Source organism: Enhydra lutris, unplaced genomic scaffold (assembly GCF_002288905.1).
Source record: "Enhydra lutris kenyoni isolate GAN:26980312 unplaced genomic scaffold, ASM228890v2 scaffoldscaffold26, whole genome shotgun sequence".
In the NCBI taxonomy this organism is placed as follows: Eukaryota; Metazoa; Chordata; class Mammalia; order Carnivora; family Mustelidae; genus Enhydra; species Enhydra lutris.
The window spans coordinates 3,082,941-3,110,843 of record NW_019154110.1 but is presented as its reverse complement, the minus strand read 5'-3'; the positions used below and the strand labels follow the sequence as shown (position 1 = coordinate 3,110,843).

The window sequence follows — 27,903 nt, the reverse complement described above, 5'->3', positions numbered from 1 at the left end:
TTTTCTAAATTTGCATAGTAAACATGTCCTGCCTATGTAATAATAAAAGGTGGTTTCTCCGTGTATGAAATTAAAATTAAATAAAGGGCATATCATCAAAAGTGTCATTGTGAGCAGCTTATTTAGATGCTTAAAGTGGAACAGCACTCACATAGTGATCTTGTCTGGCAGGCGCCACCATGTCAGCCTTGGTCCTCACAGCTTGCATTATTTGGTGCATCTGCTCCATCAAGTCTAACAGACACAAGGATGGCTTCCATCGGCTCAGGCAGCATCACGATGAGTATGAAGATGAAATTCGCATGATGTCAACAGGCTCCAAGAAGTCCCTCTTAAGCCATGAGTTCCAGGATGAAACGGACACTGAAGAGGAAACACTATATTCTAGCAAACATTGAAACACAGACTCTGCACATCTCCCAGCATAAGTACCAAGCGAAATTACAGTTCCTTTTGGGAGACACTGCATTAAGAAGGGAGACTCTCTTGCTTCTTCAAAGAGCTTTGGGAAGTTAACTTGCTAAATGTGTATCCTCTGTGAATTTGGCTGGCAGTTTTGAACTTCCCCTCCTTTAAGTACTCTTACCTTTAAAAAAAAAAAAAATCTGCTTTCTATTTATGCAGCAGATGGGACAGCCACTTTGTTTTTCTTTTTAATTTAAGATGAGCTGTTTGGAGCTTATGTTATAAAGCCAACTAGTGGATGTTATATTTTGCACATCAGGTGTTTACTAGTGGCTTGACTTTTTCTCTTTATTTTAAACGGCCAAAAGAATCCAGAAACATTTAGGCAGGGACAGCAGTCAGAATCTGACATAAAGCTTTAAAAACTCAAGGTTTTCTCAACCTACTGAGAAGTACTTTTCTCTAGTTATTAAATAGCTGGAGTTTCTCTTATCATTCAGGTTTAATGGAGGCTGAATTGATTTTTAAATATATATAACATTAGGAAATGAATAAATGGGCTTCCGCATTTGGCTTTCTGCTTGTTCCAAGGTTAGATCAGAACTGGTGGGCTATGCTCTAAAGCGGGATTTCACTACCTCTCTTATAAGGTTTAGCAAAGTTCTAAATACCCCCATTTTAAGGGAGAACTTGTTGAATTTGCTGTAAAAGATCTGAATGTCCATTTGAATAGAACTGAGAGGGAGATCTACCAAAAGCTAAAACTTGTGCCGCATATCTTTCAACTTGGTAATAATCCCACAGGTGCTGCTGCTTTTGATCTGTGAAGCACTAGTTTATTCTAGGAATGCCTAATTCTTTAATATTTCCTAAATTTGAACCTTTTTCTGTGTTGTACACTTATGGCTTTCAGATGACCCGGCAATGTACAAGATCTGAATTCAACTGAAAACATCTAGAAGTGTAGAAGAGACCTACTTGCACATTCTTTCACCAACATTTGAACACAAAATACCTACGGTTCATGCTCCAGTTCAAGCCTATGGATATGCTACTGTTACTGAAATAGCTTGGGCAGTCTTATTCATATAGGCCTCTGCAAGTGATTGGGTTCTTTGTCCTAATGTTTCATTTGACAGTCTCTTTGTGATCAACCAGTTTTGTTAAAAATTCAATTGAAAGCATTTAAATATGGCTCCCTCCATTAAAAAAAGTGTAAACTATGGACTGCTGTGTGCTGTAACACTGTGGTGAGAAAGTATCATCTTCACTGACACTCAGGTTATTGCAAAGACCTGAAAGATTTGCATTTTACTGTGTCTATCATATCATGCTTTTCAATGGAATTGATGCTTTTTGTAAGTATGAGTCTTACCAATGATCTAATGGTTTAATACCTTTGAATGTTTTTAATGGCCAAGTTGCTGCTGAATTTGTACTAAGTCAGGGGATCAAAAAACTTGCTGTCATCCTTTCAAATTGTATTCTATATCCATTAATGTACTGGTCATCCCAAAGCCTTCATATGGAAGGGCTTATCACCTGTGTAGGTCATTCCAGGTTTTGTGAGGAATGCGCCCAAAGTGGCTTTATATAAAGAGATTTGGTTTAGCAGGAATAATGAGGTCATGACACCTGTTAGTGAGTATCTGTGATAAATTTGGGTGGTTCAAGGTTAAGCCATTCTGATATTAATCCTAGTATTAACAACTCTAAATTCTGAGCCCTTGCCACCCACTCTTACCCCACCACATACACAGCTAATACTTAATGAAATATACATGATTTAATGTCTTCAAACAATACTTTACATTTTCTTTAAGGAGGTGATGTGGTAGCATTGCTCTTTTTAGCTTTACTTTTTACGAGTGCAAAGTCAAAACCAACAAAGAGCCTGAGTGGCTGGTCCTGCTTGGGACATTGCAGGTAGAAATGAAACAAATTGATGGGACAGCCTTTTCTTTATTAGCATTGGTCTTCACTAGAGGGTGCCTTTTAAATTCATTTCTCTTTTGAAATATCCATGTCTTTAACTGTTCATCACAGTGGCTGGAGTCCGTGTCTTTAAGCATGTATACAATTTTTTTTAGAAATGAACACACAAATAGTTCTTTTAGTAATTTTTCCTGAAAGTAAAACCAAATTCTGCTATAAATCATGACTCTTTAATGAATTTCTAAATCATGCATTGCTCTGGAAAATAAGACCTTCTCAGCCTGTGTTAGCCTTGAACATGAATGTATAGGGTCATGACTACTAAGATTGTGTTCTCAGCCCCGCTTTGTCTCTTATTTGTGGCTCTAATTTTAGACCACATTAACTGCTTAAGGCATTGAAGCCATATAGAATAGGGAATGCATTTCTTCAGTGTTTCTCCTAGAGACTTTCCATTTCCTTGGAGTCATGGAGGCAAGTAAGTATCACAGTATTAAGAAATTGGCCCAAATCTGAGTTGTGCCTTTCTTTACTCACAAGGCATGTTTTTTGTCCTGGTGATCCGTTTGTAAGCCTTCTTACCTCCCAGCTCCTTAATAAAGCAAAGTGATTGAGTAGGTAATTTTCAAAGCGTCTGCCTGTGTAAATGTACTTGTACTGGTTATGCAGTTCGGTAAGATGAACTCAAGTTAATTTCAAATGGGTGGAGACCCCTTTTGGTTTTGTTGTATTTTGCTGACCACTTGCTTAGTGTTTGGGATCCTGTCCAGTTGAGGAATGCTTGCACTTCTCACTGGAGGGAATTTGCTTTGGGACTTTGTCGTCCTCCAGAAAGGAAACTTAATGTGTATTTGGCCCAGTGTGATTGATTGGTTAATCTTTGGTAACTTTCACCTGGATGGAATTTGCTGAATTAATGAATATTGATCTTAAAAATCATTATGAGTTGACAAATAAATAAAAGGTAGTCCTTATGCCTGAGCTTATTGTGTTTCTGAGCTAATACCAGGTTACACAGTAACCATGGCCTACTCCTCCATTTCCATTTATTCTCAATACTAAATAGTTTCCTCTTCTTGTTGCCAGAAATGCACTTGTTGCCAGGTTTTGCCCCTGCTGTATTAAAAGCTTCTTGGCTATGAATGCTGTGATGGTGCCCTGCCTATGGTACTCTGGTAGATTGCTTTAAAAATAGTAACTTTATTGCTACTACAAAAAATTCCACTGTGGTTGATATTTGGTGACTTTCTACCTAGCAACTTTTTGTAACTCCTTGAGTTTCTGATTTAACTGTAGCAGATTCTTTGGGGTAATTAGGGCCCTTGATTAATGTCAATTAAACTTGGATTTCCAGTTCATAAATATTTCCCAACACCCATTCCTCCAGTCTTTAGCAATAATTAATAAATATTCCACCTGATTTTCAGAATATTGTCTTAGTTGATTTTGATTAGAGCGAACATATTATGAAGTTTGAAAATAGGCTATCATTTTAAGGCAATTGGGTATAAATTATGTAAATATGTATGATTATGACTTTTATAAATGGCATAACATGAATGTACTAGCTACATTCTGTGCTGGCCATGCGCAGATTTTCTGGAGGTATGATATAATGGTATTTTTTTACGCTCAGAGTAAAAATCAACTTTTCACCTCTCCATTTTGTCCGAGTGACATTCCCAGGCTCCCGAACAATTCTATAGCTACTTCTGTGAGGTGCCCAACACTCATTCATCTCAAGTGCTTCAGTCTTTGGTTTATTTCATGCACTGTGCCTTCAAAATGAAATTTTTAAAAGGGACTCTAAATGAAGTTGAATAGTAGTTTTAAAAAGTCAATCTGTGTAATTTATGTGAAATCTAATTGTAACAAGGTCCTTTCTGTTTTTTATATGTAAACAGATCTACTAATCCTGTATAAAAGTTATTTTATGATGTTTGTCTTTCTTTGTGTTTTGTCTCATAATCTTTTTTCAAAAGCAATAGACAAGAAAAGATTATTGTCTCAATTTGAAAGCTATGTATTTCGTTTTCCTCCCTATACTAGGGGAAAAATAGTAGGCTAGGAACATAGAGTGTCACCTGTAGAGTGTTTTTGTCTTCAAATTTACTCAAAAGAAAGCTGTTTCTGAAATAATCACATTGTATAGTAGCCAGAGTTCTCCTTTCTGTTTGTGGCTCAGCTAGATTGATAACATATCCAATCACTCCACAAGAAACACCACAAAAATGGCTGTTGAAAAGTTTATGTGCACATTTCAGACTTGTTTGTTAAAAACTTTGTCCTTTTTTCCAAATAAGCCACATTTTATAATGTGTCCTGCTGTGTTAGGCATAGTGGTGATGAATTCAACATCCGCTTTCAGTTTTTGTTGATACTGCTGGTCCAATAGAAACAGGGAAATTAAAGTTATATAAAAAGATGGGCTCTGCTGACAAGGAACTCATAGTCCAGACCAGAGAGATTAGAGATGAGAATAAAGCCATACTTCCACAGCAGTTGGTTCCTCTAAAAAGAAAATCTCTGCTAGAGGGGAACTATAACATCGAGATTTGAGTGTGCACATTGGAGTTGGCCCAATCTGTGATAAATTCTCAGCTCTCCCACTTGCTTCCTATGTGGCTTTGCATTGTACAGGTTTCTTCACATTCTCTTAAGTCTTACTTTTCCTACCAGTTAAGGAATAATACCCAGTAGGATTGTACTGATATAATAATTGACTCTGAATTGAATGCCCGTGGTAATCAGCATCATTTTCCTTCATTTGCTGTTTTCTGACCTTTTGAAAGAAGAAAGAGAGGTATTGTATCAAATATATGAACAAAGATCTATTTACAGGTGTTCATTTTAATTTAGAAGAAATCAATCCCTACACATGAATACCAAAAAAAAAAGGGCGATGAAATTTTCCATTATGTAGTCCCATAGATTGTCTATCACATGGCAGTAAAGTTTTTAGAATTGTGCCAAATGCTTCATATTTGTTTTTAAGTGAAATTAGATTGCATTTATGCCTATTCAGTGAAAAGAGTCTTAATTAGCTGTAGCAGGAAATCCGAATAGTAATAACGGTTCTTTTCCCTTCAATGTTTGAAATATTTTCCTGAATTTTTTTGGTCAGGAATTTTCTTGTAACTGATCAAGAACATTTTGGTTTGTATCATAAATGGTTATCTATCAATCGTGTCATTTTTTCAGGTTTCTAGAAGCTGATTGTTCCCAGCAATTACACATGATGTTCAGTGCTAATACAATTCAGTTATGAATAAATGCCATTCTGTTAGGGCTTCATCTCTTACACTCACCTGCAGCTAGAAAGCCAACTGATTGTATGGTCTTTGTTGCAGAGCTCAGATAAATACCTCAATTATTACCCACAATTTAAAAGCAATGAAATCAGCATATGAAGCCCAACTTTAATATCACAATTTCCACCTACATTAATCAGTAGAATGTTAAAAAACAAACATGTTACTACTTAGGCATTTTGTTTGAAGTCAGATGGAATCCTATTCCCTTTTAACTGTGTAAACAAAAGTAGACAAGGCAAACAAGAATTGGAGCAGAAAGTTGTCCAAGTTTAGAGACCAGCCTGGACAAGATTGAAGACGGAAGGGTGAGAAGATTGAAAGTGTGGTCATTGGAAGTGGGAATATATTGAGACAGACACCTCAAATTCAGCAAAGACAATTTATGGATTCAGTTACAAGCAGTATAAAAAGGCTGTGATGCAATCGAAGGCAGCAGGTGGAGAAATTAAAGATGGAACATACAGAAAGATTGCAGATTAAATAGAAATCGTCATAACATGGATTACATTCTGTGATGGTCATTGAAATTGAGGCAAAGCAAGGGGGTCATGGGGAGAGATCTAGATTGCTAGATCTGAACCACTACTTTTTTTGAGTATTTGAAATTATTCTAATATTTCTAATTATTATTGTCCCTTACTAGGTATTAGATGATTCCAGTAGAGGTGTTCAAGATCAAACAGGCTTTTGATTTAGCATTTGAAGGATGTGAGGCATGCCCATAAGATTTGATCCTAAAGATAGGGAATGGGATAGGTGGTGAGTGGGCTGATTATGATAATGGCTGAATTGGACAACTGAATTTTTTTAGAAAATAGTTTTAGAATAGTTTTAGGCTTACAGAAAACTTGCAAAGATAATAATAGAGTTGGCAATGGGTTTTTATTTGGAGGATGTGAGTGTTGGGAGGCAACAGAAGAAAGATTGTATATATAGTTTTCTATTCAACAGACTTGAATGGAACACATTTGAAAGGGACTGGGCACAGCAAGTATCATGTATAGAATCTAATCATGCATGCATAGTCTACGTGATCCAGGTGTCAAGCCATGTAGTGATACCTCTAGGTAACTGAGCTAAACTCAGTTCTCTAATGGATGGTATTTCCATCCTAGATTTGGGGGAGACCTAACGATTTTGCAATGACCAAACATGGGCAAAGATAACCCAGCAGGCAGAGAAATAAGACACCACCAATAAGAAAGCAGAAAAACCCTTATACTGGTTTCAGGTGTTGACATTATCAGACCCTATAAAACAAATAAACTGTTTTCAAAGAATAAAAGATAAGCCTGAGACTATCACAGGAAACAATAAAATAACAGAAATTCCAGAAGTGAAAGTACAGAAATTAGGATGCACAGTTACAATGGCAAATTGGACACACAGAAGCAGTGACCTTCAAAACAGACCCAAAGAAACTCTCTGACACAGTGCAGAGACAAAAAGGTAGAAAATAGGTAGGTGAGGGTAAAAATGTGACTTAACATAAGACTAATACATGTTTGGTCATGAGAATTCTAGAAGAAAAAGAATGGAATGTAAACTATTTTGAGACAATGATGCAGGACTTGCCCAAATTGAGAAGTGTTATCTATCGATTAAAGAAACTCAATCTAAGTAAGAAAAAGTAAACACCCACACCTAGACAATCAGTGAAGCTGCTGAGCACAAAAGACAAAGCGGCGGGGAGTGGTCAGAGAGAAAATAAATTAACTTCAAAAAATTAGCAGTAGGACTAAAAGATTAGACTCACTCCCGACCACAGAAACCAGAGTACAGTAAAAATTGTATTTTGAAAGTGCTGGGTAAAACATTAAATAGCTTCCAACATAGAATTCTACATTAAACATACCGTTCAAGAGTAAAGGTCAGCTTCCAGGTAACTGAAGTCATTGATGGCAACCTGTTTCCTAATGTTTCATTGCAAAATAATGCCAAGAAAAAGAAGGGAACAGGAAACCTACACAAAAGCCACACTCTCAGAGTAACTTGAAGTCAGAGAATTTTGAATCAAACTTAATAAAATGAGCAAAATCACCAGATCTCAGCATGTATTCTCATATGCCTGCCCCGGCACCATCCCAATGCAGGGCTTTATGGAGCAAAGGCAGATGGAAATCTGCAAGAAAGACAGAAGGAGGATGCCTATGCAAGGACGTTGCAGACGTTAATCTGTAACCACTGCCAGAAAGACCAAATCTATCCTCAGTCCGAATCTAAAAACATGTCCAAGTACATCAGAGCACAAACTATAGGGAAGGGGCTTCAAAGTGGGCACAATTCCAAAGGGGGGCAGAGATGATTTAAAGGGACAGCATGAAACATAGCTTTTGGTGAAGGAAAAAAGTGGAAAAAGTAGAAGCATCCTTTGACAATTAGATAATGAGGAAGAAAAGCAGCAAAGAGGAAAATTTAAGAGTCTTGCAAGATAAAGAGTATTGCAAAACTGGAGCACTTAAAGCCCCTCCCTATGACCAAAACAAACCCACAAGAAACCTACTACCAAGTGCTTGAATTTCACTAGACTGATGGAAGAGAGCTCAGCCATGAAGCATGGAAATATAAATAACATATGGATACTGACACGGAAAAAGCAAATTTGTCATCACTTGCAGATTTGATTGTGCACCTGAACAATACAAAATAACCTACAGGCTAATTAGAAATAATAAGATAATTCAGTTTGACTTCCAGCTGTGGGTGAATTGGCTTGAAACATAAAGACCTATCCATCAAGAACAATGAGAAAAGCTGGATTTAAAAACAAAACCAAAAACTTGTTTGAAGGACTGAAGAACTATTAAGCTACCAAGGACTTATGGGGTTGAGATCCTAAAGCAAAGGGAATTCAGGGGTGAACATGATAGTAAAGTTTTATCTTAAGGCATTTGTTGACGCATAACCAGTGACTGAGAGAGATACCTACTAGCGAAGAGGTTAGTGAAGAGGCAGAGAACTTGAGCAGAAGCTGTAGGCAGTAATCATTGGATTGGGGGAAAATACAAATTTAGCATCTATCAAGGAAGAGGGTGCTGCTCAACAGGCTTCCAGTTAGACACTTGAGTGGCTACGTATTAGAAGCAAGGGATAATCAGAGACACATTTTTATGAACCCAGAATCCTATGTGGTGTTAGCGCCACCTGGGGCTGGAGTAAGCTGATGTGCCACTACCCAAACCGCTGGCACCAGGCAGCAATAAACTGACTCTTGGGGAAGATAACATCTGAAGCCTCAAATGATTACTACAAATTTTAATTTATGATGTATAATTTATAACATATAAATAATTGAAAGTTATTTCTGTTGTCAAAAGACAAAAGATGAAAGATCAAGGGGAAAAAAAAATCCCATGAGAGTTACAGACTTTTCATTTATCAGTCAGAAACTTTAAAATAATGACAATGAATAAATGCAAAAAGAAAAGATGAAGACTTTTAGCAAAGAATTGAAATCTAGTAAAAAGTAAGTGGAGGTTTTGATTCCAGACAAAATGGAGTAGATATATCTCTCTTCTAATCCTCCTCATAACCAGAGCAAAAAATCTCATGTATTGTCTACAAAACAAATAAGATTCTGGACGGTAGAGAGAAGAATGCAGACCAGTTAGGGACCTCAGGATTCAAGGAATGATATGTGGTGAATTCCTTGGGTTTTCTTTCTGCCTCATATATCCTACAGTGGGTGTTGCATTATATGTCCCATAACGGAGGAGCTGGCAATCCAGAGATGCCAAAGGGTGGAGACGTAAAAATCCCAAAGAAAATACTTCTGTAGCCAAAGGACACAGAAAGGGGCAGCCTACCAAGATGGAATAGTTTTATTTATTTTTTTAAAGTTTATTTATTTATTTATTTATTTGACAGACAGATCACAAGTAGGCAGAGAGGCAGGCAGAGAGAGAGGAGGAAGCAGGTTCCCCGCTGAGCAGAGAGCTTGATGTGGGGCTCGGTCCCAGGACCCTGAGATCATGACCTGAGCCGAAGGCAGAGGCTCAACCCACTGAGCCACCCAGGCGCCCTGAGATGGAATAGTTTTAAGCAATAATTGCACTACCCCAGCCAAATGCTACTGAGAAAACTGAGGCCCATCTCTACCCCTTACAGCAATGGCTAAACTGGGGGCAAAGACTCTACTTGCGCCTGGCTATAAAGAAGCCAGGATGGTGGGTGGTGTCAAAGAAGGCCCAGGTCAGGGAGCCTGGAAGGCTCAGCTGGTTGCCTATCAGACTCTTGGTTTCCATTCAAGAACAATCCCCAAGTCGGGAGATCAAGCCCACGTCAGAAACACACTCAAGGATAGTCCACTTTCCCTCTTATTCTCCCTTTCCTTCTGCCCGTCACCCCTGCACACTCTGAAATAAATATTTTTTAAAAATGAAGATGATGACCCAGGTAAAGAGCCAGGACCTCCATCACAGCACAGTGGTTATAAGCACCCCCCCCCGGTTATGGTGTCAGCGGGTGCCATCTGGGGAAGGGTAACAAGGCACCCCCAACATAGCAACTGGGTTATCAACAGAGGCCAGGGGAGAACCTGAACTTCTCTACTTCAACCTTGAAGCAACAAGCCAGTTTCCCAGCACCCCCACCGGCACAACGTCAGAGGAGTTCTGCTTAAACAGAAGACTTAAATATCCAGGGTCTTATAATACCTTAAAATAGCCAGGACTACAACTAAAAAATCATTCATTATACCAAGAACCCAGGAAATTTCAACTTGAAAGAAAAAAAGATAATTAACAGATGTCAATATCAAGATGACACACATGTTGAAATTATCTGACAAGGACATAAAAAATATTTTAGTGAGAAATTACAAATAAACTTAGGACAAATGATAAAAAGAGTCTCAGCAAAGAAATAGAAGATATGAGGAACCAAACGGAAATTTTAGATTTGAAAAACCCAATAACTGAAATTTAAAAATTTAGTCAACCCCTCAATAGCAGAATGGAAGGGACAGAGGAAAGATACGGCTGTCAGTGAACTTGAAGACAGAGCACAGAAATTACCCAATATGAACAACAGAAAACAGGCTGAAAAAAATTAGTAAAGCCTCAGATATGGAGAGTACTCCATATCTCTAACCAAAGGTCTAGTATTTGTGTCATCGGAGTCCCAGAGGGAGAGGAAAAAGAGTATGGGGCAGAAAAAAATATTAGAAGAAACGATGGCTGATAATTCCCCAAATTTGGCAAATGACATAAACCGAAGATTCAGGAAGCTGAGCACATCTCAAGCAGAATAAAACCAAAGAAATCCATACTAAGACACATCTTAATCAACTTTCTGAAAAGAAAAAGTTTTGAAAGCAGTGAGAGAAAAGATACCTTAGCTATAATGGAAAAACAATTCAGAGAACCGCCAATTTCTCATCAGAACCATGGAGGACAGGAGGAATTGGCACATTTTCCAGTGCTGAAGAAGAAAGAAAATTGTGAACCTCAGATTCTATATCTGGCAACAATATTTATCAGGAATGAAGAGAAAATCAAGACGTTATCAGATGAACGAAAACTAGTAGAATGTGTCTCCAGCAGACCTACTCTTTTTAAAATGGCTAAATGAAGTTCTTGAAACAGAAGGAAAATGGTAAAAGAAGAAACCTTGGAACATTGGGAATGAAGAAAGAAAAATGGAAAGAATAAAATATGGGTAAATACAGTTGGCTTTCCTTCTTTTGAATTCTATAAATTATGGTTGACAGTCGAAGCAAAACCGATAACATTACCTGGTGTGGTTCTCAATGAATGTAGAGGAAATCTTAAAGACAGTTCTAAATGGAAGTGGGTAAAGGGACAGGTATGATTTAAACACCTTTACAAGAGGTAACTTTTCTACATTTCACTGGAACTGGTAAAATGTGGACACAAGCCGACTGTGACAATTTATGTATCTATATGGGTGGCTTTGGACGGCTGATTCTAACAGGTTGAGGGGGGCAGGATGAGGTGCGTGGAAGCAATTAGCACACACTTTAAGATGAAAGGGTTGGTCTTGGGAAGAAAAGAGCCTCAGGTTGGCTAAAGACACACATTGAGAAAAGGAAAGGGGAATAGGGACTTGCGACTGACGATGACTTTCTTCTCAGCCAGGCAGGCCCCTGCTGAGAGAGGGAATTAGCCGAATTGAGGGCGATGATGCGGGTTTGGGGCGCCGAGAGAGGATATGAGCACCAGAAGGGCACATAATTCAGGTAGTGTCAGGGGTTAAAATTAGTTTTCAGCCCCACTGCTCAAAAGCTGTAAAGTGATGAATTGACCGCCAGGTGGCGGTGTCTGTGGAAGCTCACGTATCCCATCGGCCCTGGCGCCGGGGCGGAAGAAGGTGCGGAGGTAATTCTCTGGCTCGCATCGCCTCTTCTCTTCTATCCCGACTGACGTTGGACAACAAAGATGGCTGCAGGAACCAGCAATTATTGGGAAGGTGAGGGCGAGGCTTCCGTATGGGTCTCGCCGAGAGGCAGAAGGGCTGGGTGGGGACGGGTTTTGGGGGAGGCGGCAGAGGAAAGAGCCTGGCCTCCGGAGCGGCCGAGCCGGCGGGTGGGGCATGTATAGTCGGAGCCCCGGGCCTGGGGGCTGAAGAGACCGAACCGTCTGGGGCAGGGGGCTGACCGAGAGGCAGCGAAACCTGGAGCAGGGGTTGGGCCGAGAGAGATGAGCGGCGATGGAGTGGAAGAGGGTCCTGAGTCACTGGAGGAGAACTGGGTTGAGGAGCTAAGCGAACTTGGACACAGTGGTTTGGGGTACGAACTCTGAGAGGAGACGAGTTTTGAACGAGAATATTCCGAGCCCAGGAGGCTGGAAGACTCAGCGTTTTAAGAGTTGAGGTCACTGTTGGACAGTTGAGCAGGATAAGGGAAAGAAGGAACTTGTCAGTCCGGTCCCTCGAGAGAAGTTGTATGAACGAAGTGTCTCCTACTCGGTCCCCCTGGCAGCTTCAGGCTGGGACTTCGAGGATTGGGTGTCGAGTCCCGTTTGAAGGCAGAGGAAATAACTTTACCAAACTCTGCTGTGAGATGAGTTTTGTTTAAAAGAGAACGTTGAGAGAACCAGTGTGAATAGCAATGATTGCATTTGCTGTACCTCTTCTGCCAAAAGAACTGTCTTGTGATTTGACGAGTACGTTTATTTAATTACTGAAAATATGTTCCGATAAAGTGCGCTCATGTAAAACTCACTCCTGGACCATGATAACGACCACGGATCAGAGAATGCTCATCTTTTTCTTTCAATTGTGTCTTTGCTTTATTACGATAGAAACTACTCTCCAAGCCTCTCGGAAACCACAAGTAACAGTATTGTCACTAACAGCCCCTTGGTCTGAGAGCTTAATTCTGAGTTCATCCATACTTGCTTGTCTGTATGTACCTCGGGCCTACTTTCAGAATGCTTTTAGTTGATGTTTTCTATTAAGAAAGACAGTTACTCGTTAGAGAGAACCATAATTATAGTTTAAAACACGCATTTAAATGCCTATTTGAAATGTATACTAGATAGAAAATATTTTAAAATTATGTACACGTGGCTATTAGTATTTTTAATACTAGTGATTAGGCTGTAGTTTTTTGAAGCGCTGTGCTATAGTAATTATAGCATCTTATTATTGACAACCTACTCTGTGCTTTAAGCTCATGGTTACTAAACCCTGAAGGTAGGGTCCTGGGATCCGGCCCTATGTCAGGAGGGGAGCTCAGCGGGGAGTCAGCTTGAGGATTTCTGTCCCTCTCCCTTTGCCCGTTCCCCTGGTGTGCACGCACGCGCTCTCTCTCTTTCAAATAAATAAATCTTTTTTAAAAAGTGGAGGTTCATAAGTAGATTTTCAATAAATCTCAGAGTCAGTTCTCAGAATCTTAGAACATTGGGATGAGTGAAGATTCTGAGACTTGGTCATCTCTGGCAAAATATGCTCCACTATATTACAGTGCTTCTTACTTCTGGTTGCTGATAAATATATTGAAATAATGTTTTGTAATCCTTATTCCTGAAAGATGAGATCCTTACAATATTCCTTTCTAAATTTCAGCCCTTTTATTTTGACAGCCACTTTACCTTGAATGAGAGTACTCACATCTAGATGTAGGTCTCTGGCCTGGGGCTTCTCTCCCTTAACCACTAGGCCAAACTACTATACCAGTGTTTCTGTTTGCTTCTGTTCTTTTAAAACTTAGGCCCTTATTTTGTCATACTTATATTTGACCTTGTTAGTCACATAGTTCCTTATTAATTTAAGTATCTCTAAATTTCTTTCAGTAAACTTATTGAAAGACCCAATTTTTAATCCTTTGTTGATTATTTTTTCTTTAAGCTTCAGCTACTAAGTCATTCTACTTACAATTTCATAAGCTTTGGAATAAAAAGAGATAGGACAATCTCTGTCAAAAACAGTGATGGTTTCTTTTTTATGAAGTTAGTTGATAAGTTGTTACAATGCCTGTTATAAACCATACGCAGTTTCTTTATGAGTTGTATTCTCTCCTTTTTTCCCCCAAATTACAAAATTGTAGACATTGTTACAGAAATAATTTCAGAGATTTAGAACATTTGTTGTCTAGCTATCTTTGGAATACAGGTGAAGTTTTCTACCTCCCACTGTTTCTCCCCTTCTTGACCCATCTGAAGTTTAAGTAAGAGACAGTTTGCCTTTCTGGGTAAGTCTTTGGCTGTCTCCTTTTAACACTTTTCTTTATGAGGAATCTAGATCAATATATGATTATTTTCATGGTTTATTCAGAATAGTTTTGTAATTTTTTATGTCTGCTGATGGACTCTTTGTGTTTAGTTATTTACTTTTCAAATTTTGTTAAAGATCTCAGGAAACAGGCTCGACAGCTGGAAAATGAACTTGACCTGAAACTAGTTTCCTTCAGTAAACTATGTACAAGTTACAGTCACAGCAGTGCCCGAGATGGAAGACGCGACAGGTATAGGTACTACCAGATTCTGTCTCTTATGCCTTAAACCATAGAATGTTTTAAAAGCATTAAAAAATAAACTGAAATATGTAACTCTGTAACTTGGTCTATTGGTGAATTTTTCGTATTTTATTTTTTTGTTACTGATTATATTTTAGAGATTTATAAAAATTCTTCTTAATTCTTGAGACTAACATTCATTTGGGATCCTCAGGCAAAGGTTGTGATGGTGTTAAGAGGGAAGTGCTAAGGCTTAAGAATGAGTTTCTCATTATTTTTCTAGTTCAGCCAGTGTAAGGAGATATGATTTGTATTTTGTATTTCTTTATATTTCTTATTGTATTTCTTATATCTCCTGGTTGCTGACTGGATCTGAGAAACTACCCAGATGTAATGTATACATACTGCTAGTCTGGTGTTTTAGAATGAATCTAATGCAGTGTGTATCCTCACTATTAATCATCTAAACTATTTTTTTTTTAAGATTTTATTTATTTGTTCGACAGGCAGAGATCACAAGTAGGCAGAGAGGCAGGCAGAGAGAGGAGGAAGCAGGCTCCCTGCTCAGCAGGGAGCCCGATGCGATGTGGGGCTTGATCCCAGGACTCTGGGATCATGACCCAAGCTGAAGGCAGAGGCTTTAACCCACTAAGCCACTCAGGCGCCCCATCCAAACTATTTTTAATTTGAGGGGTTTTTTTTTGAGAAATCGGAATACTATTGTATTGAACACCTGGAAAATGTAATCTTATCTTTGAATCTTATGCTCACTTTAGGCCATCCACTTGTTTAAAAAAAAATTAGGAAATATTTAAGACACTTAGAAAGGTATAAAGAATAAAGGATCCTCATGTGCCTATCTCCCTCTTCAAGAAATAATCATTATCAGTTCAGTTGATATCAGTTATTAGTATCCCATTTTCTGCCTCCTCATTGTCTCCATGTTTTTACTACATATATTTGCTTCCTAAACAATTTATGGTATCTTTCTGTAGTTATTTTGCAACTTGCTTTTTGTTTAACAGTATCTTTGTGATTAAGCTTTGGATACATTTAACTGTGGTATATTCATTTGCTGCATATAGTATCATATTGTGATCATATGGTTGCGTATTGTAGTCTGTAGATGGACATTGTTTCTAATTTTTGCTAATTAATAATAATTTTAATAGCTGACACAGTGTTCCTCAGGTATCAGGTACTATATTTTAAGCCTTTTATGTGAAGACTGCTAGGAACATTTTTACCTATAAAAATATTGTATATCTAGCAGTGGAATTGCTGGTTGCATAGTTAGTTGTTATCCTTTCTTTCACATACTTTTTTGAAGATTGGCAGTGGGTGGGATTTTTTTTCCCAGCTAATAATAATAAAACAATAAAAATTGAGCATAGGTTTAATCCCAGGTCTTTCTATCTCCAGAGCCTATACGCTAAACCTTTCTGTGAACATTCCAACAAAAGACTCATTTCAATACCATAGCCAAAGTATTGCTTCTTTTTAATAAGGGCATATTATTAAAGAATTAAAGATAGCAAGGCCAACATATTGACTATAGGACTTAAAAGTAAGCTGCCAGCATGTCATAGAGCTTTGACTGTAGTACATTGTTTTGGACTTGCCTTTATTTAGCAAGCAAAGAAAATGAAGAAGGTTCTTTTGTATGTATAAACTTAATTTTATCACTGGAAAGCATTTTTCCTGAATTTAAGTCTCCTACTTGACTATGCCAACGAGCATACAATTTTAAAACTGAATTGTCAAGAGACAGAATTGCACGATGCTTTTTCTGTGTTTACTGTGCTTCATGAACTTATACTTTTATGACCTTTTTAAAGGGAAAACTATCTTGAAAACATTTCCCAAGAAATTCTACAACAGATTGAGACTGAGTTTTTAGATTCCTATAGCCCAACTCTTCCTTTAGTAAGAAGCCTCAGGCCATGAGGATCAAGATCCGGTGTATATTCTAAGTGTTTTGTTAATGTCCAGATTGAAAGCATGTCATAATGAAGAATCTCAGTAATGACCACAATTTTTCATCTAGGAGTAACTTTTTTTTTACTTTCTGTATTTTGAGAACTTGATGGTCTATGGATCATCACATATCTATAAAATGAATTCAGTTTAACTGAATCGTAGTATTGTGGAGAAGGAGATTTTGACCATTTCCGTGGACTCATATACTCTAAGAACGGTGAATATAGAGATTGTCTCCTCACTCGTTTAATGAGTATCTACCATGTGCCAGGCACTATTCTACATGCTTGCCATATATCTGTGAACAGGCAGTTTCCCTCTTCATGGAGCTCATATTCGTTGGCCCAATATTCTTTTTCATGTATCTGGTAGGGGAGGATCTGTATTAGTAGTATTTAGAGCATTTTTGCCTGGGTGCATTCTAATACATAACCACAGAACTTTGGGTTGACCAAAGAACTAGATATTTAGATATATTTTAAGGCAAGTAAATTGACATGTTTTAAAAAGAAATAAAAATTTGGACCTAATTAAACATCTTAAAAGTAAAAATCCTTTTTATTAGTCACTTTTTGGTTATTTCATTGCCCATTACTATTGCTGTGGAATTGTACCTGGAGAAGGGAAATAGTAGCTAAAGTGTTTTTTTGGTGTTAAACTGATGATTTAATCTCTTTTCATTCACCACACCCAAGCACTGTCACAGGGCAGGACAAAGTCTTCAGTAAGATTGAAGAGCATTGTCATGGCCTGCATGCTTATCTGTGTCCGGTATAACTGAGACCTCTCTTAAGCTGCTCACATGATAATGCATACCGTTTGGGGAGAGAATGAAGGTTAGTGGTTTTTCAGAAGAGGCAAGAGAAATTTTCTGGACATCTGGTTTTAGGATTCGAATCTGTCAAATGTAAGTTTCATTTGCAAAAAGTTAGATTTTTGACTGACTGTTCATATTAGAAGACAGCTGACGTTTTTGTTTAAAAAAACAAAACAAAACCCTGAAACAGTTGTATAATATAAGTGGAAATGTAGAGAGTTGGCACTGAAACTTCCCTGCTGGACATGGTTATCTGTTATCTTAGACTTAAAGTCAGTTCCTGATTACTTAATAACTAGGTATCCAATCTGGATTATGTAAATCTCAGTGTTATTTCTCTTTGGTTAAGAGTTGAGGAAAGAAGAGAGAACTTAATTTGAGGAGCCATTATTGCTTGGAGTAAAAAATTAAAAGATTATTCCTCACGGATCCCATAACATAATCCGTAATACCTTTTATGCCTCCTTTTATATGTAGTACTACTTAGTTCTGTGGTTTTGTTTCACTAAGTTTGCACTTTTAGATTTAGCATTTAATTGGGCACTGTCATTGTGTAAGTTACTTTCATTTGGGAAATTTCTTTACGTTATTAAGGTTAGATGTATGTATTAAAGTTTAGAAAAATCTTCTATACAATTATATTTTATACTGGGGTGTGATTGAGTGGCTCAGTCAGTTAAGCATCCGACTCGAGATGGAGCCCTGCGTCAGGCCTTCTACTGGGCGTAGAGCCTGCTTAAGATTCTCTCCCTCCCTTTGCCTCTCCACTGCCTGCACCACACAACACCCCAACACCCCCACAAAAAAATGTTTAATTTATACTGAATATAATAATTAGAATGTGTGTGATCTTTATAGGAAAACTTCATAAAAGTTATAGCTTCTTAAACAGAGAACGTCTCTGGGGTTCCACTTGACCTCTTTAAGAGTACCTTATTATTTTAAGGATGTTTATAAAGGATTAGGTTTGAGTAATGGATTCTCTTTAATGGAACTTCTCTTTAGCTCTGACACAACACCCCTTTTAAATGGATCAAGCCAAGACAGAATGTTTGAAACAATGGCAATTGAGATTGAACAGCTTTTGGCAAGGGTAAGTACTTTCTGTTAAATGGCTATTTTACTAGTCAACTGTGTTAATCACTTGTTAGATATGGTACTAGATTATATTAACACAGACTTGTTTGTAGAAATCACCCTTTCATCTAAGATAAGTGCCTGTCCAGGCCCCTTGTATTTTGATTATAGCCATTCTCGGGTCTTATGGGTATTACTTTAGGCTTTATGGACTATTGGGGGAGGGAAGTACTAAATCCTTCTCGTCTTTGGTTTTGGGGTGGTTTTTTGTTTGCTTTGCTCTTAGCTAAACAAGCATACAGGCAAATAATTTACTTTTATCTCTTTATAGTGCTTTTTAAAATATTTTTATTGGTTTTCTTTTTCTTCTTCTTTTTAGCTTACGGGAGTAAATGATAAAATGGCAGAATATACCAACAGTGCAGGTGTCCCATCTTTGAATGCTGCACTGATGCATACATTACAGAGACATAGAGATATTTTGCAGGTAATGTATTGGGTTTGAGATTTTTAAGTTATTGTAGTATTGTTGTTTTTTTAATCTCTGAATAGAATGCGTATAAATGTATTTAAGAGAATAAAGAGAAGAATCTTCTGGGACAATAAATACTTTGCTATAGAAATTTGTCTTGTTTTACTTTTTTTTTTTTTGGTATGCTAAAATTCTGAAAATATCTGATAGCTCTTGCTTTTGCCTGGTAAAAATAATATTCATCACTAGGTAAATATACTTCTACTGTGGGAGACCTTGCTAGCTCCCAGTAACAGTGAAATAGCTAATGGTCATGCATAGGCCAAATACCGTGGTTTAGAGTATACTTTCATCAGGCTTTGAAGATAACGTGGAAGGGAGGTAATTTACTATATTTAGTCTGTTTGAGAAAATATTAAAAGTGTACCAACAAAATGAAATAAACTCTCAGATTTACATACAGATGTGTTAAATAGGAAGTAGTACAAATAGGAAGGCAAGTGTTTTTAATATTGGGAAACTTCAGCAATCATTTCTAATTTTAAAAACACTTATAAAAATAGGAATAGGAGGATACTTTATTTACTTAAGGCAAAAATGTGTATCTCATGTTAAAGCTACCCTGATGCTTAATAATAAAGCACTGAAAGCATTCCACCTGAAGAAAGAAACAAGATAAAGATATCCCCAATCACCACAGATGTTTATTATTGTTTTGGAAGTTCTTGATGGTGCAATCAGACAGAGATATAAATAAACAAGATCTAAATAGTGACAAGAAAGAGGCAAAACTTTTATTATGTAGCAGTGAAAAATTACTTATCTAACACAACCAAGAAAAACAACTGAAAAAATTAGAAACAAATTTAATAAAATGATAGATTTTGAAATTAATATATTAAAGCAAGTTTCCTTACATATAACCAGTAACCTGAGAGAAAATATAATGGAAGAAACTAAAATCCTTGTGTATAAATTTAGTAATAATGAATAACGCGTGCATGTATAAAACTTTACAAGGAAAATAAAAGATTTAAGTATGGGAAGGAATTACTCTGCCTTTGGAAGATTTCTCTCTAAGCCAACTTATGAATTGAGTGTCTTCCAAATGGAAAAAGAGGTTTTGTTTCTTTTTCTTTTCTTTTTTTTTTTTTGATTAGCAAAATGACATCAAAGTTTATTTGGAATCACAGACATACGAGTGTAACCAAGAAAAAAAATGTGAAAATGAAGATAAGTAGTAAAAGATACCTAATTCTACCAAATATTAAAACCTGTTAAGAAGCTGGAAGAATTAAGACAGTTTGATTCTGGAGGAAAAAAATATACCAATAGAACAGAACAGAGTTCACATGGAAATTAAGTTTCTGATAAAGGTGCTATCTTACTTTATTTATTATTTTTTAAGGTTTTTTTTTTTTTTTAAAGATTTTATTTATTTATTTATTTATTTATTCATTTGGCACAGAGAAACAGAGAGTATAAGCAGGGGGAACAGCAGAGAGAGAAGCAGGCTCCCCAGTGAGCAGGGTACTGGATGTGGGCCTCAATCCCACCTGAGCCGAAGGCACCACTCAGGTGCCCCTAAAGGTAGTATTTTAGATCATTGGGAAACAGAGTATCATAAATTAAGTAGACCTGTAATAATTGGCTAATTATGTGGCCGGTGGTGGTTGCAGGGAAGGGGGAAGAGGGAGAGACCAGGAGGAACAAACTTGAATTTCTGTCTCAACCCTCACATCCAGAATAAATTCCAAACGGACAAAGATTTATATGTAGAAAAAGAAACTATAGAAGTTCAAAATAAAGCATGAGTAAAATTATACATTTTGGAAATTATACATTTCTAGGGGAGCCAGGGTCGCTCAATTAGTTAATCATCTGCCCTTGGCTTTGGTCATGATCCCACGGTCCTGGGATTGAGGCCCACATCAGGCTCTTTGCTCACTGGGGAGCCTGCTTCTCCCTCTCCCCCAGCTTGGTCTTTCTCTGTCAAATAAATACATAAAATATTTTTTAAAAAATTATACATTTCTAAACAATACTTAATAGCAGAAAAACTATAACAAATGTCTGATTTGCTTAATGTACAGAGAAATAATAGAAATAAAAAGATAACCTAATAAGAAAATGGGCAAAGGATATGAACTGGCTATTTACAGAAAATGACCAAAACCATAAAAAGATGTTCATCTACATGCCAAAAGGAAAATATACTAATCAAAATGAGGTAGGATTTTTCACCTGTCAGAATAGCAACTATTGAAATATCTGTAGCACATTACAAGACTATAGAAAAATGGGCCCTCATCCACTATGTTGCTGGGAACATAAATTGGTGGTCTTTTTAGAAGGCAGTTTAGCACTGTCAAAATTTAAATGTAAGATTCTTTGATCCACTTCTTCTGTTAGGCATTTACTCTTTAAACACACTTTAAAAAGAGAAAGAGTCAGTAAAAGATATATACAAGAATGTTTATTTTTTAAACAGCATTTTTTAAAAACAACAAAATAACTAAAATGTTTACTGGTAGGGAATTGACAAAACTATGACAGTCATAAGATAGAATTCTGTACAGCCGTTAAAAAGAATGTAGATTTCTGTTCATTAATATGAAAAGATTGCTTGACACCTTATGAACTACTGAAAAGAAGGTATATAGTAAAGTACAGCTGACCCTTGAACAATGCGAGGATTAGGGGTGCTGACACCCTGCCTCTCCACTCCTGTGCAGTCGAAAATTTGCATATAGCTTTGACTTCTAAAAACTTAAGTACTAATAGCCTACAACTGAATAAAGCCTCGCATAAAGAGTTGGTTAACACATACTTTGTATGTTATACATATTACATACTGTATTCTTACGATAAGGTAGAGAAAAGAAATGTTACTTAAAAATTACAAGGAGGGGCGCCTGGGTGGCTCAGTCATTAAGCATATGCCTTTGGCTCATGTCATGATCTCAGGGTCCTGGGATCAAGCCCCACATTGGGCTCCCTGCTCAGCGGGAAGCCTGCTTCTCCCCTTCCCACTCCCCCTGCTTGTGTTCCGTCTCTTGCTGTGTCTCTCTCTGTCAAATAAAAAAATCTTAAAAAAAAATTATAAAAGGGGTGTCTGGGTGGCTCAGTGGGTTAAGCCTCTGCCTTCAGCTCAGGTCATGATCTCAGGGTCCTGGGATCAAACCCCACATCGGGCTCTCTGCTCAGCAGGGAGCCTGCATCCCCCCTCTCTCTCTGCCTGCCTCTCTGCCTACTTGTGATCTCTGTCTGTCAAATAAATAAATAAAATCTTTAAAAAAAATTATAAGGAAAATGTATTTGCAGAACTGTACTGTAAGGAAAATCCACGTATGAATGGACCTTTGCGTTTCAAATCTGTTTTTCAAGGATCAGCTGTAGTTTGATTTCTTTAGCATAAATCAAAGAAATAATAGGAAGTTTGTATACACAGAAACACAGTTCCTGAAAGAAAATAGAAGAAAGTGAAGGGAGTTATGAGCTGTAGAGCAGGGTGGTTTTTGTTTTTGTCCCTTTTGGTGCACTTTTAGTATTCTCTCCATGTTCATTTATATTTTGTGTTTAAAGGGGCAGTAAGGGCTTTCTGGGAGATGGGATTATAATTTTTATCTTCTCTATACACATTTCTGAATTTTAAAAAGTAATGAATATTCCTTAATCTCTTAAAAGTATGCTAGTAGAAAAAGAAAGGGAAATATTTGAAGATTACTTTTTCTTTACAATTCTTTTGGTTCTGTTCTTCCTTTGACTGGTTTAGGAATTAAATTTCTGTGGGAATTCCAAAAAGATGAAATTTGAAAATAAGCCCCATTGGGTATACACTAATAAGTAGAAAGAGCCCCTCAAGTTTTATCCTAGGCTATTTGGAATCATTTTATCGTACTTTTTTTTGATTTTTTTTTTTTAAAGATTTTACTTATTTATTTGACAGAGAGAGATCACAAGTAGGCAGAGAGGCAGGCAGAGAGAGAGGAAGGGAAGCAGGCTCCCTGCTGAGCAGCGAGCCCGATGCAGGACTCGATCCCAGGACCCTGGGATCATGACCTGAGCCGAAGGCAGCGGCTTAACCCACTGAGCCACCCAGGCGCCCCGTTTTTTGTTTTTTGTTTTTTTTTTAATAATTCTGTCCCATAAGACAAAGTTCTAGAAGATACAAAGGATAGTGATTTAGTGGTTTATTACCGTAACACTGAATTGTTTTCATTTGAAAGAAGCTGGTCACTCTTGGGGAAAGAGATTATAATATTATTTTTACTTCTTGACTGTTTGATTCTTAAATAGCAATTTTCCTGACAGAAATTTATAATATGATGACAATACCTAATGGTTCAATAAGAGGAAAACATGAGCAATGTTGAGATTGGATGTTGATTTATTGCAGGATTATACACATGAATTCCATAAAACCAAAGCAAACTTTATGGCAATACGGGAAAGGGAGAATCTCATGGGATCAGTACGAAAGGATATTGAGTAAGTTATCTTTTATGTTATTTCGTAGGATGTTTACTCAGATTTAGACTTAGACCATATCTATGATTAACTGTAAATTGAGTAGCAGAACCATAATTTAGATTTCAAGGTTTCTGATTCTCATTTTGTAGAGAATTCTCTAATTCTCATTTCACTGTTCTTTAAACATTGCTGAATCTAATCTACTTTGCTGGTCTTCTCTGGCTTCTCCTCATTTTATCATTGGCTCCTGCCAACCTTGACTCTGCTGTATTAATTCAGAATCCAGCTTAGATGCTATCTTCTGAGTTTTTCTCTGATCTCCTACCACCCACCTTAATAATGATATTGCCAATAACTGAAGCTGTCTGTGTTTCCCTTTCTGATTTACCAGCTATCCCCGTACCCTCTTTCTTAACAGTTTTATATATATGGAGTAATTTTTTAGATAATATATATATAATATATTTAAAGTAATCTTTATTTCTCTGGAATTTGAAATATCATGCTTTCCAGGTCTTATTCAGACTTAATAGCGTACGTCAAATTATTTAAGAACTTCCAGTGTTTTTATGCTAATCTCAACCCATAATTTTAAAGATTTGTTCTTCATCCCTTTACCTCACTTTCAATAATGCATTCTGATGTTTCATATGGACATTTAAAATTTTTTTCATGGGACACCAAAGTGGCTCAGTCAGTTGAGCATCCAACTCTTGATTTCAGCTCAGGTCACGATCTCGGGTTGTGCGATGGAGCTCCTGTTGGGCTCCGTGCTCAGCACAGAGTCAGCTTGTCCCTCTTCTTCCCCGACTCCCTCTCTCTCTTTCTCTCTCTCTGTCTTTCAAATAAATAAATAAAATCTTAAAAAAAAAAAATAAAGCATTTTTCACAACTGAACACAACAAGTTAAATCCATTGGGCATCTAATTAAAACTGAAACTTTCATTTTTGGACCATTTAATGATGCCTATCATTGTCTCACTTATGATAAATATATGATACGTTGCGTAAGTAATTATTGTGTTTCATAAACATAGTTATGATACACATTACCATATCATAAACTGATACGTGTCATGTGTACTCTTAGAAACATTTTCCTAGAAAACTTTTATTTTGTTACAACAGTAAGACAGTTTTGCAAAAGAAATAATTTCATATTCATTGCATTCAAAATTTTTGCTCAAAACTAATAAAGGATTATCCAGCCATCAAAGTTACGTTCCTTTCCCCAAAAATTATCTTGGTAAATTAATTTTTATTGTTCTTTTTTTTAATGTTTAGTCTTATGTACTTAGTGAAACATGAAGGACTAAAAAAAATTTTGCCATAATTAGATATTTTGTAATATTTTTAGTTCTCAGGAACATGTAAGTCTTTTGTTTAATATCTGTGCAGACTATTTATGTATGTATTTTCAGGTATACATTGAGAACCAGTATAGGGGACAGCCTATACTGGCATTATGTCCCCCCCCAAATTTGTGGGAGTTGTTAGAATATAGCCCACTGTAATAACTTGCTTTCTGAAAAACAGTCATAAAAGAAACATGTTTCATCCATTCATTAAACTATTTCCTGATTAACAGCCATGAGTAAGACTCTAGATCAATCACAGTAGAGGCTAGAAATGAAAAGACCAACTTAGCCCAACAGGAATTTATAATCTAGGTGCTACGGGGTGCCTGGGTGGCTCAGTGGGTTAAGCCTTCGGCTTGGGTCATGATCCCAGGGTTCTGGGATTGAGCCCTGCATTGGGCTCTCTGCTCAGCAGGGAGCCTGCCTTCCCTCTCTCTCTCTACCCGCCTCTCTGCCTACTTGTGATCTCTCTCTGTCAAATAAATAAGTAAAATCTTTAAAAAAGAAAAAAAACCTTTATAATCTAGGTGGTAGAGGGGAGTAAGACATACATTCAAATTAATATACAAAGCAGAATATGATTAGTGAGATGAGATATAGTAGTAATAACTAACATTTTAAAGTTCTTTGCAATTGTACACTACTTTTCCATATATTATCTCTTTTCTGGCTTCATATAATCTTTTGATACAGATAGAAATTATTAGTACCATTTTATAAAACTAGGTATTACGAGGGCGCCTGGGTGGCTCAGTGGGTTAAGCCTCTGCCTTCGGCTCAGGTCATGATCTCAGGGTTCTGGGATTGAGCCCCGCATCGGGCTCTCTGCTCAGCGGGGAGCCTGCTTCCTCCTCTTGCTCTCTCTGCCTGCCTCTCTGCCTACTTGTGATCTCTATCTGTCAAATAAATAAATAAAATCTTAAAAAAACAAAACAAAACAAAACTAGGTATTACGAGACTTGTCTAAAGTTAACTGGCTAGTTAATGATAGGAGTATAGATTTAAATCTAGATCACCTGTTTTCAGGGTGCCTGCCTGGTTCAGAGGAGTGCACAACTCTTGATCTTGGAGTTGTGACGTCAAGCCCCATGTTGGGTGTGGCCATTGCTTTAAAAAAAAATCTTTTTTTTTTTTTAAAGATTTTATTTATTTATTTGATAGACAGAGATCACAAGCAGGCAGAGAGGCAGGCAGAGAGAGAGGGGGAAGCAGGCTCCCTGCTGAGCAGAGAGCCCAACATGGGACTCAATCCCAGGACCCTGAGATCATGACCTGAGCCAAAAGCAGAGGCTTAACCCACTGAGCCACCCAGGTGCCCTAAAAAAAAAAAAAAATCAATAAAAGTAAATCATCTGGGGCGCCTGGGTGGCTCAGTGGGTTAAGCCTATGCCTTCAGCTCAGGTCGTGATCTCGGGGTCCTGGGATTGAACCCCGCATCAGGCTCTCTACTCACCGGGAAGCCTGCTTCCCCCTCTCTCTCTGCCTGCCTCTTTGCCTGCTTGTGATCTCTCTCTCTGTGTCAAATAAAAAAATCTTTAAAAAAAAAAAATAGCTATATCATCTGTCTTGGGAGTCCTGCGTGTTCTTGGTTATCTCATGCTGCTTTCCCTGGGATTTTCTTTCCTTCTGTGCTTTGCAAATGAGCACTGCCTCTTAGCCAGTAGTTCAGTTTTATCAGCATGACTCTCTTTTGTCTTACTCTAGTGTATGTGCAGTTTCTTCGATTTTTTATTTTTGTTCTTGTTACCTTGAGTAAAGAGTAGAAACATGAAAGTGTTGATAGTAATGATAGAAAGCATTTTCTTATAAATTTCAGTGCAGTTAAGAAAGCATTTTCATGGGGCGCCTGGGTGGCTCAGTGGGTTAAGCCGCTGCCTTCGGCTCGGGTCGTGATCTCAGGGTCCTGGGATCGAGTCCCGCATCGGGCTCTCTGCTTGGCAGGGAGCCTGCTTCCCTCCCTCTCTCTGCCTGCTTCTCTGTCTACTTGTGATCTCTCTCTGTCAAATAAATAAATAAAATCTTTAAAAAAAAAAAAAAAAAAGAAAGCATTTTCATGTAAAATTTAGTGCAGACCAAGACAGAAATCCTTAAGTATGCCAAAATTGGCAGTTCTTAAGCTTCATTTTAATTCTGTAGGCTCTAGTTGATAGACTGCATATACCACTGTGAAGGAAAACATTCCATGGCAGTAGTTTCCTACCCCATGGGTTGTGTAGTAATCAGTTTAAACTTTTATGTCTACTTGGAAAAATAAAGATATAATAATAGACAAAAATAATAATAGACAAAGACAAGTAATGTTTTTGTTTAAAACATTGGATTATTCTGGTGAAAAAAAATAAACAGTTAGCCCTAAATTAGAGAAGCAATTATATTTATCTATTTATTATGGATGTCATTTTTAGAACATGAAAATGATCAAACATTTTAGCTTCATTCAAAATTATGGAGAGGCTCAGTTTGTCTGCTTTGGATATTACTAGAGTCAGTTACTTCTGTTTTGCAGCATCTGCCAGAAATGTTCTTACATTTTCTCTGTTTTATTCTAGGTCATATAAAAGTGGGTCTGGAGTAAACAACAGAAGAACTGAACTATTTTTGAAAGAACATGACCACCTTCGAAAGTAGGTATATTGTATACATACATATCGTGTAGTTTCCCATACTTACTAATTCCTTTATTGACATAACAAACATTTTGTGTTTTTTATAGCAAGTGCTTTATCAGTGCTAACTCATTTAATTCTAACGACCTTGTTTGATAGAAGTGGAATTGTAACTGTTCCAGCTGTTAATTAGGAAAGATATTATGCTATCGACCATCCAAAATCGACATTCACATCACTTGTTACTTGTAATATATCTTTTACTGCCTTAATGTTTCATGTCTTTAGCAAGTCTATCCTTCTGATATATTTGTTCACTACTGTAGATTATTACTGTAGATTATGTAGTAATGATGCTGATAATTACTTAGGTTTGAATGGCCTGTTACCATTTATATACTCCGAGAAGCTTTATAAAGAGTAATAGGCCAGCCAAAGAAATTACTGTGTCCTGAGAATTGAGAAGAAAATTCCTAAAGACTTGGATGAACTATATATGTGTTTTAGAATAAGCCACCGTATTCTATCCCTTATTTGTGTATGTTTTTC

General features: G+C 37.2%; 2 protein-coding genes across 4 annotated transcripts in view; both read left to right on the top strand.

The window, feature by feature from the left end:
* Positions 1-4,281, top strand: part of LOC111151441 (carboxypeptidase D) — a 79,755-nt gene extending 75,474 nt beyond the window's left edge. Inside the window, exon 21 of the mRNA XM_022509444.1 lies at positions 172-4,281. Coding sequence (XP_022365152.1) covers positions 172-398 — 227 coding nt within the window. The 3' untranslated portion in view covers positions 399-4,281. The remainder of the gene's footprint in view (positions 1-171) is intronic.
* Positions 4,282-11,976: 7,695 nt separating this feature from the next.
* LOC111151731 (golgi SNAP receptor complex member 1) overlaps positions 11,977-27,903 on the top strand; it is a 52,407-nt gene continuing 36,480 nt past the window's right edge. Inside the window, exons 1-6 of one of the 3 annotated variants that reach the window (XM_022509898.1) lie at positions 11,977-12,083; positions 14,466-14,586; positions 18,374-18,461; positions 18,825-18,932; positions 23,317-23,408; positions 27,298-27,372. In XM_022509898.1, coding sequence (XP_022365606.1) covers positions 12,053-12,083; positions 14,466-14,586; positions 18,374-18,461; positions 18,825-18,932; positions 23,317-23,408; positions 27,298-27,372 — 515 coding nt within the window. In that variant the 5' untranslated portion in view covers positions 11,977-12,052. Of the gene's footprint in view, positions 12,084-14,465; positions 14,587-17,271; positions 17,459-18,373; positions 18,462-18,824; positions 18,933-23,316; positions 23,409-27,297; positions 27,373-27,903 lie in introns of those variants that run through there. The other 2 variants (XM_022509899.1, XM_022509900.1) reach the window with 2 other exon arrangements.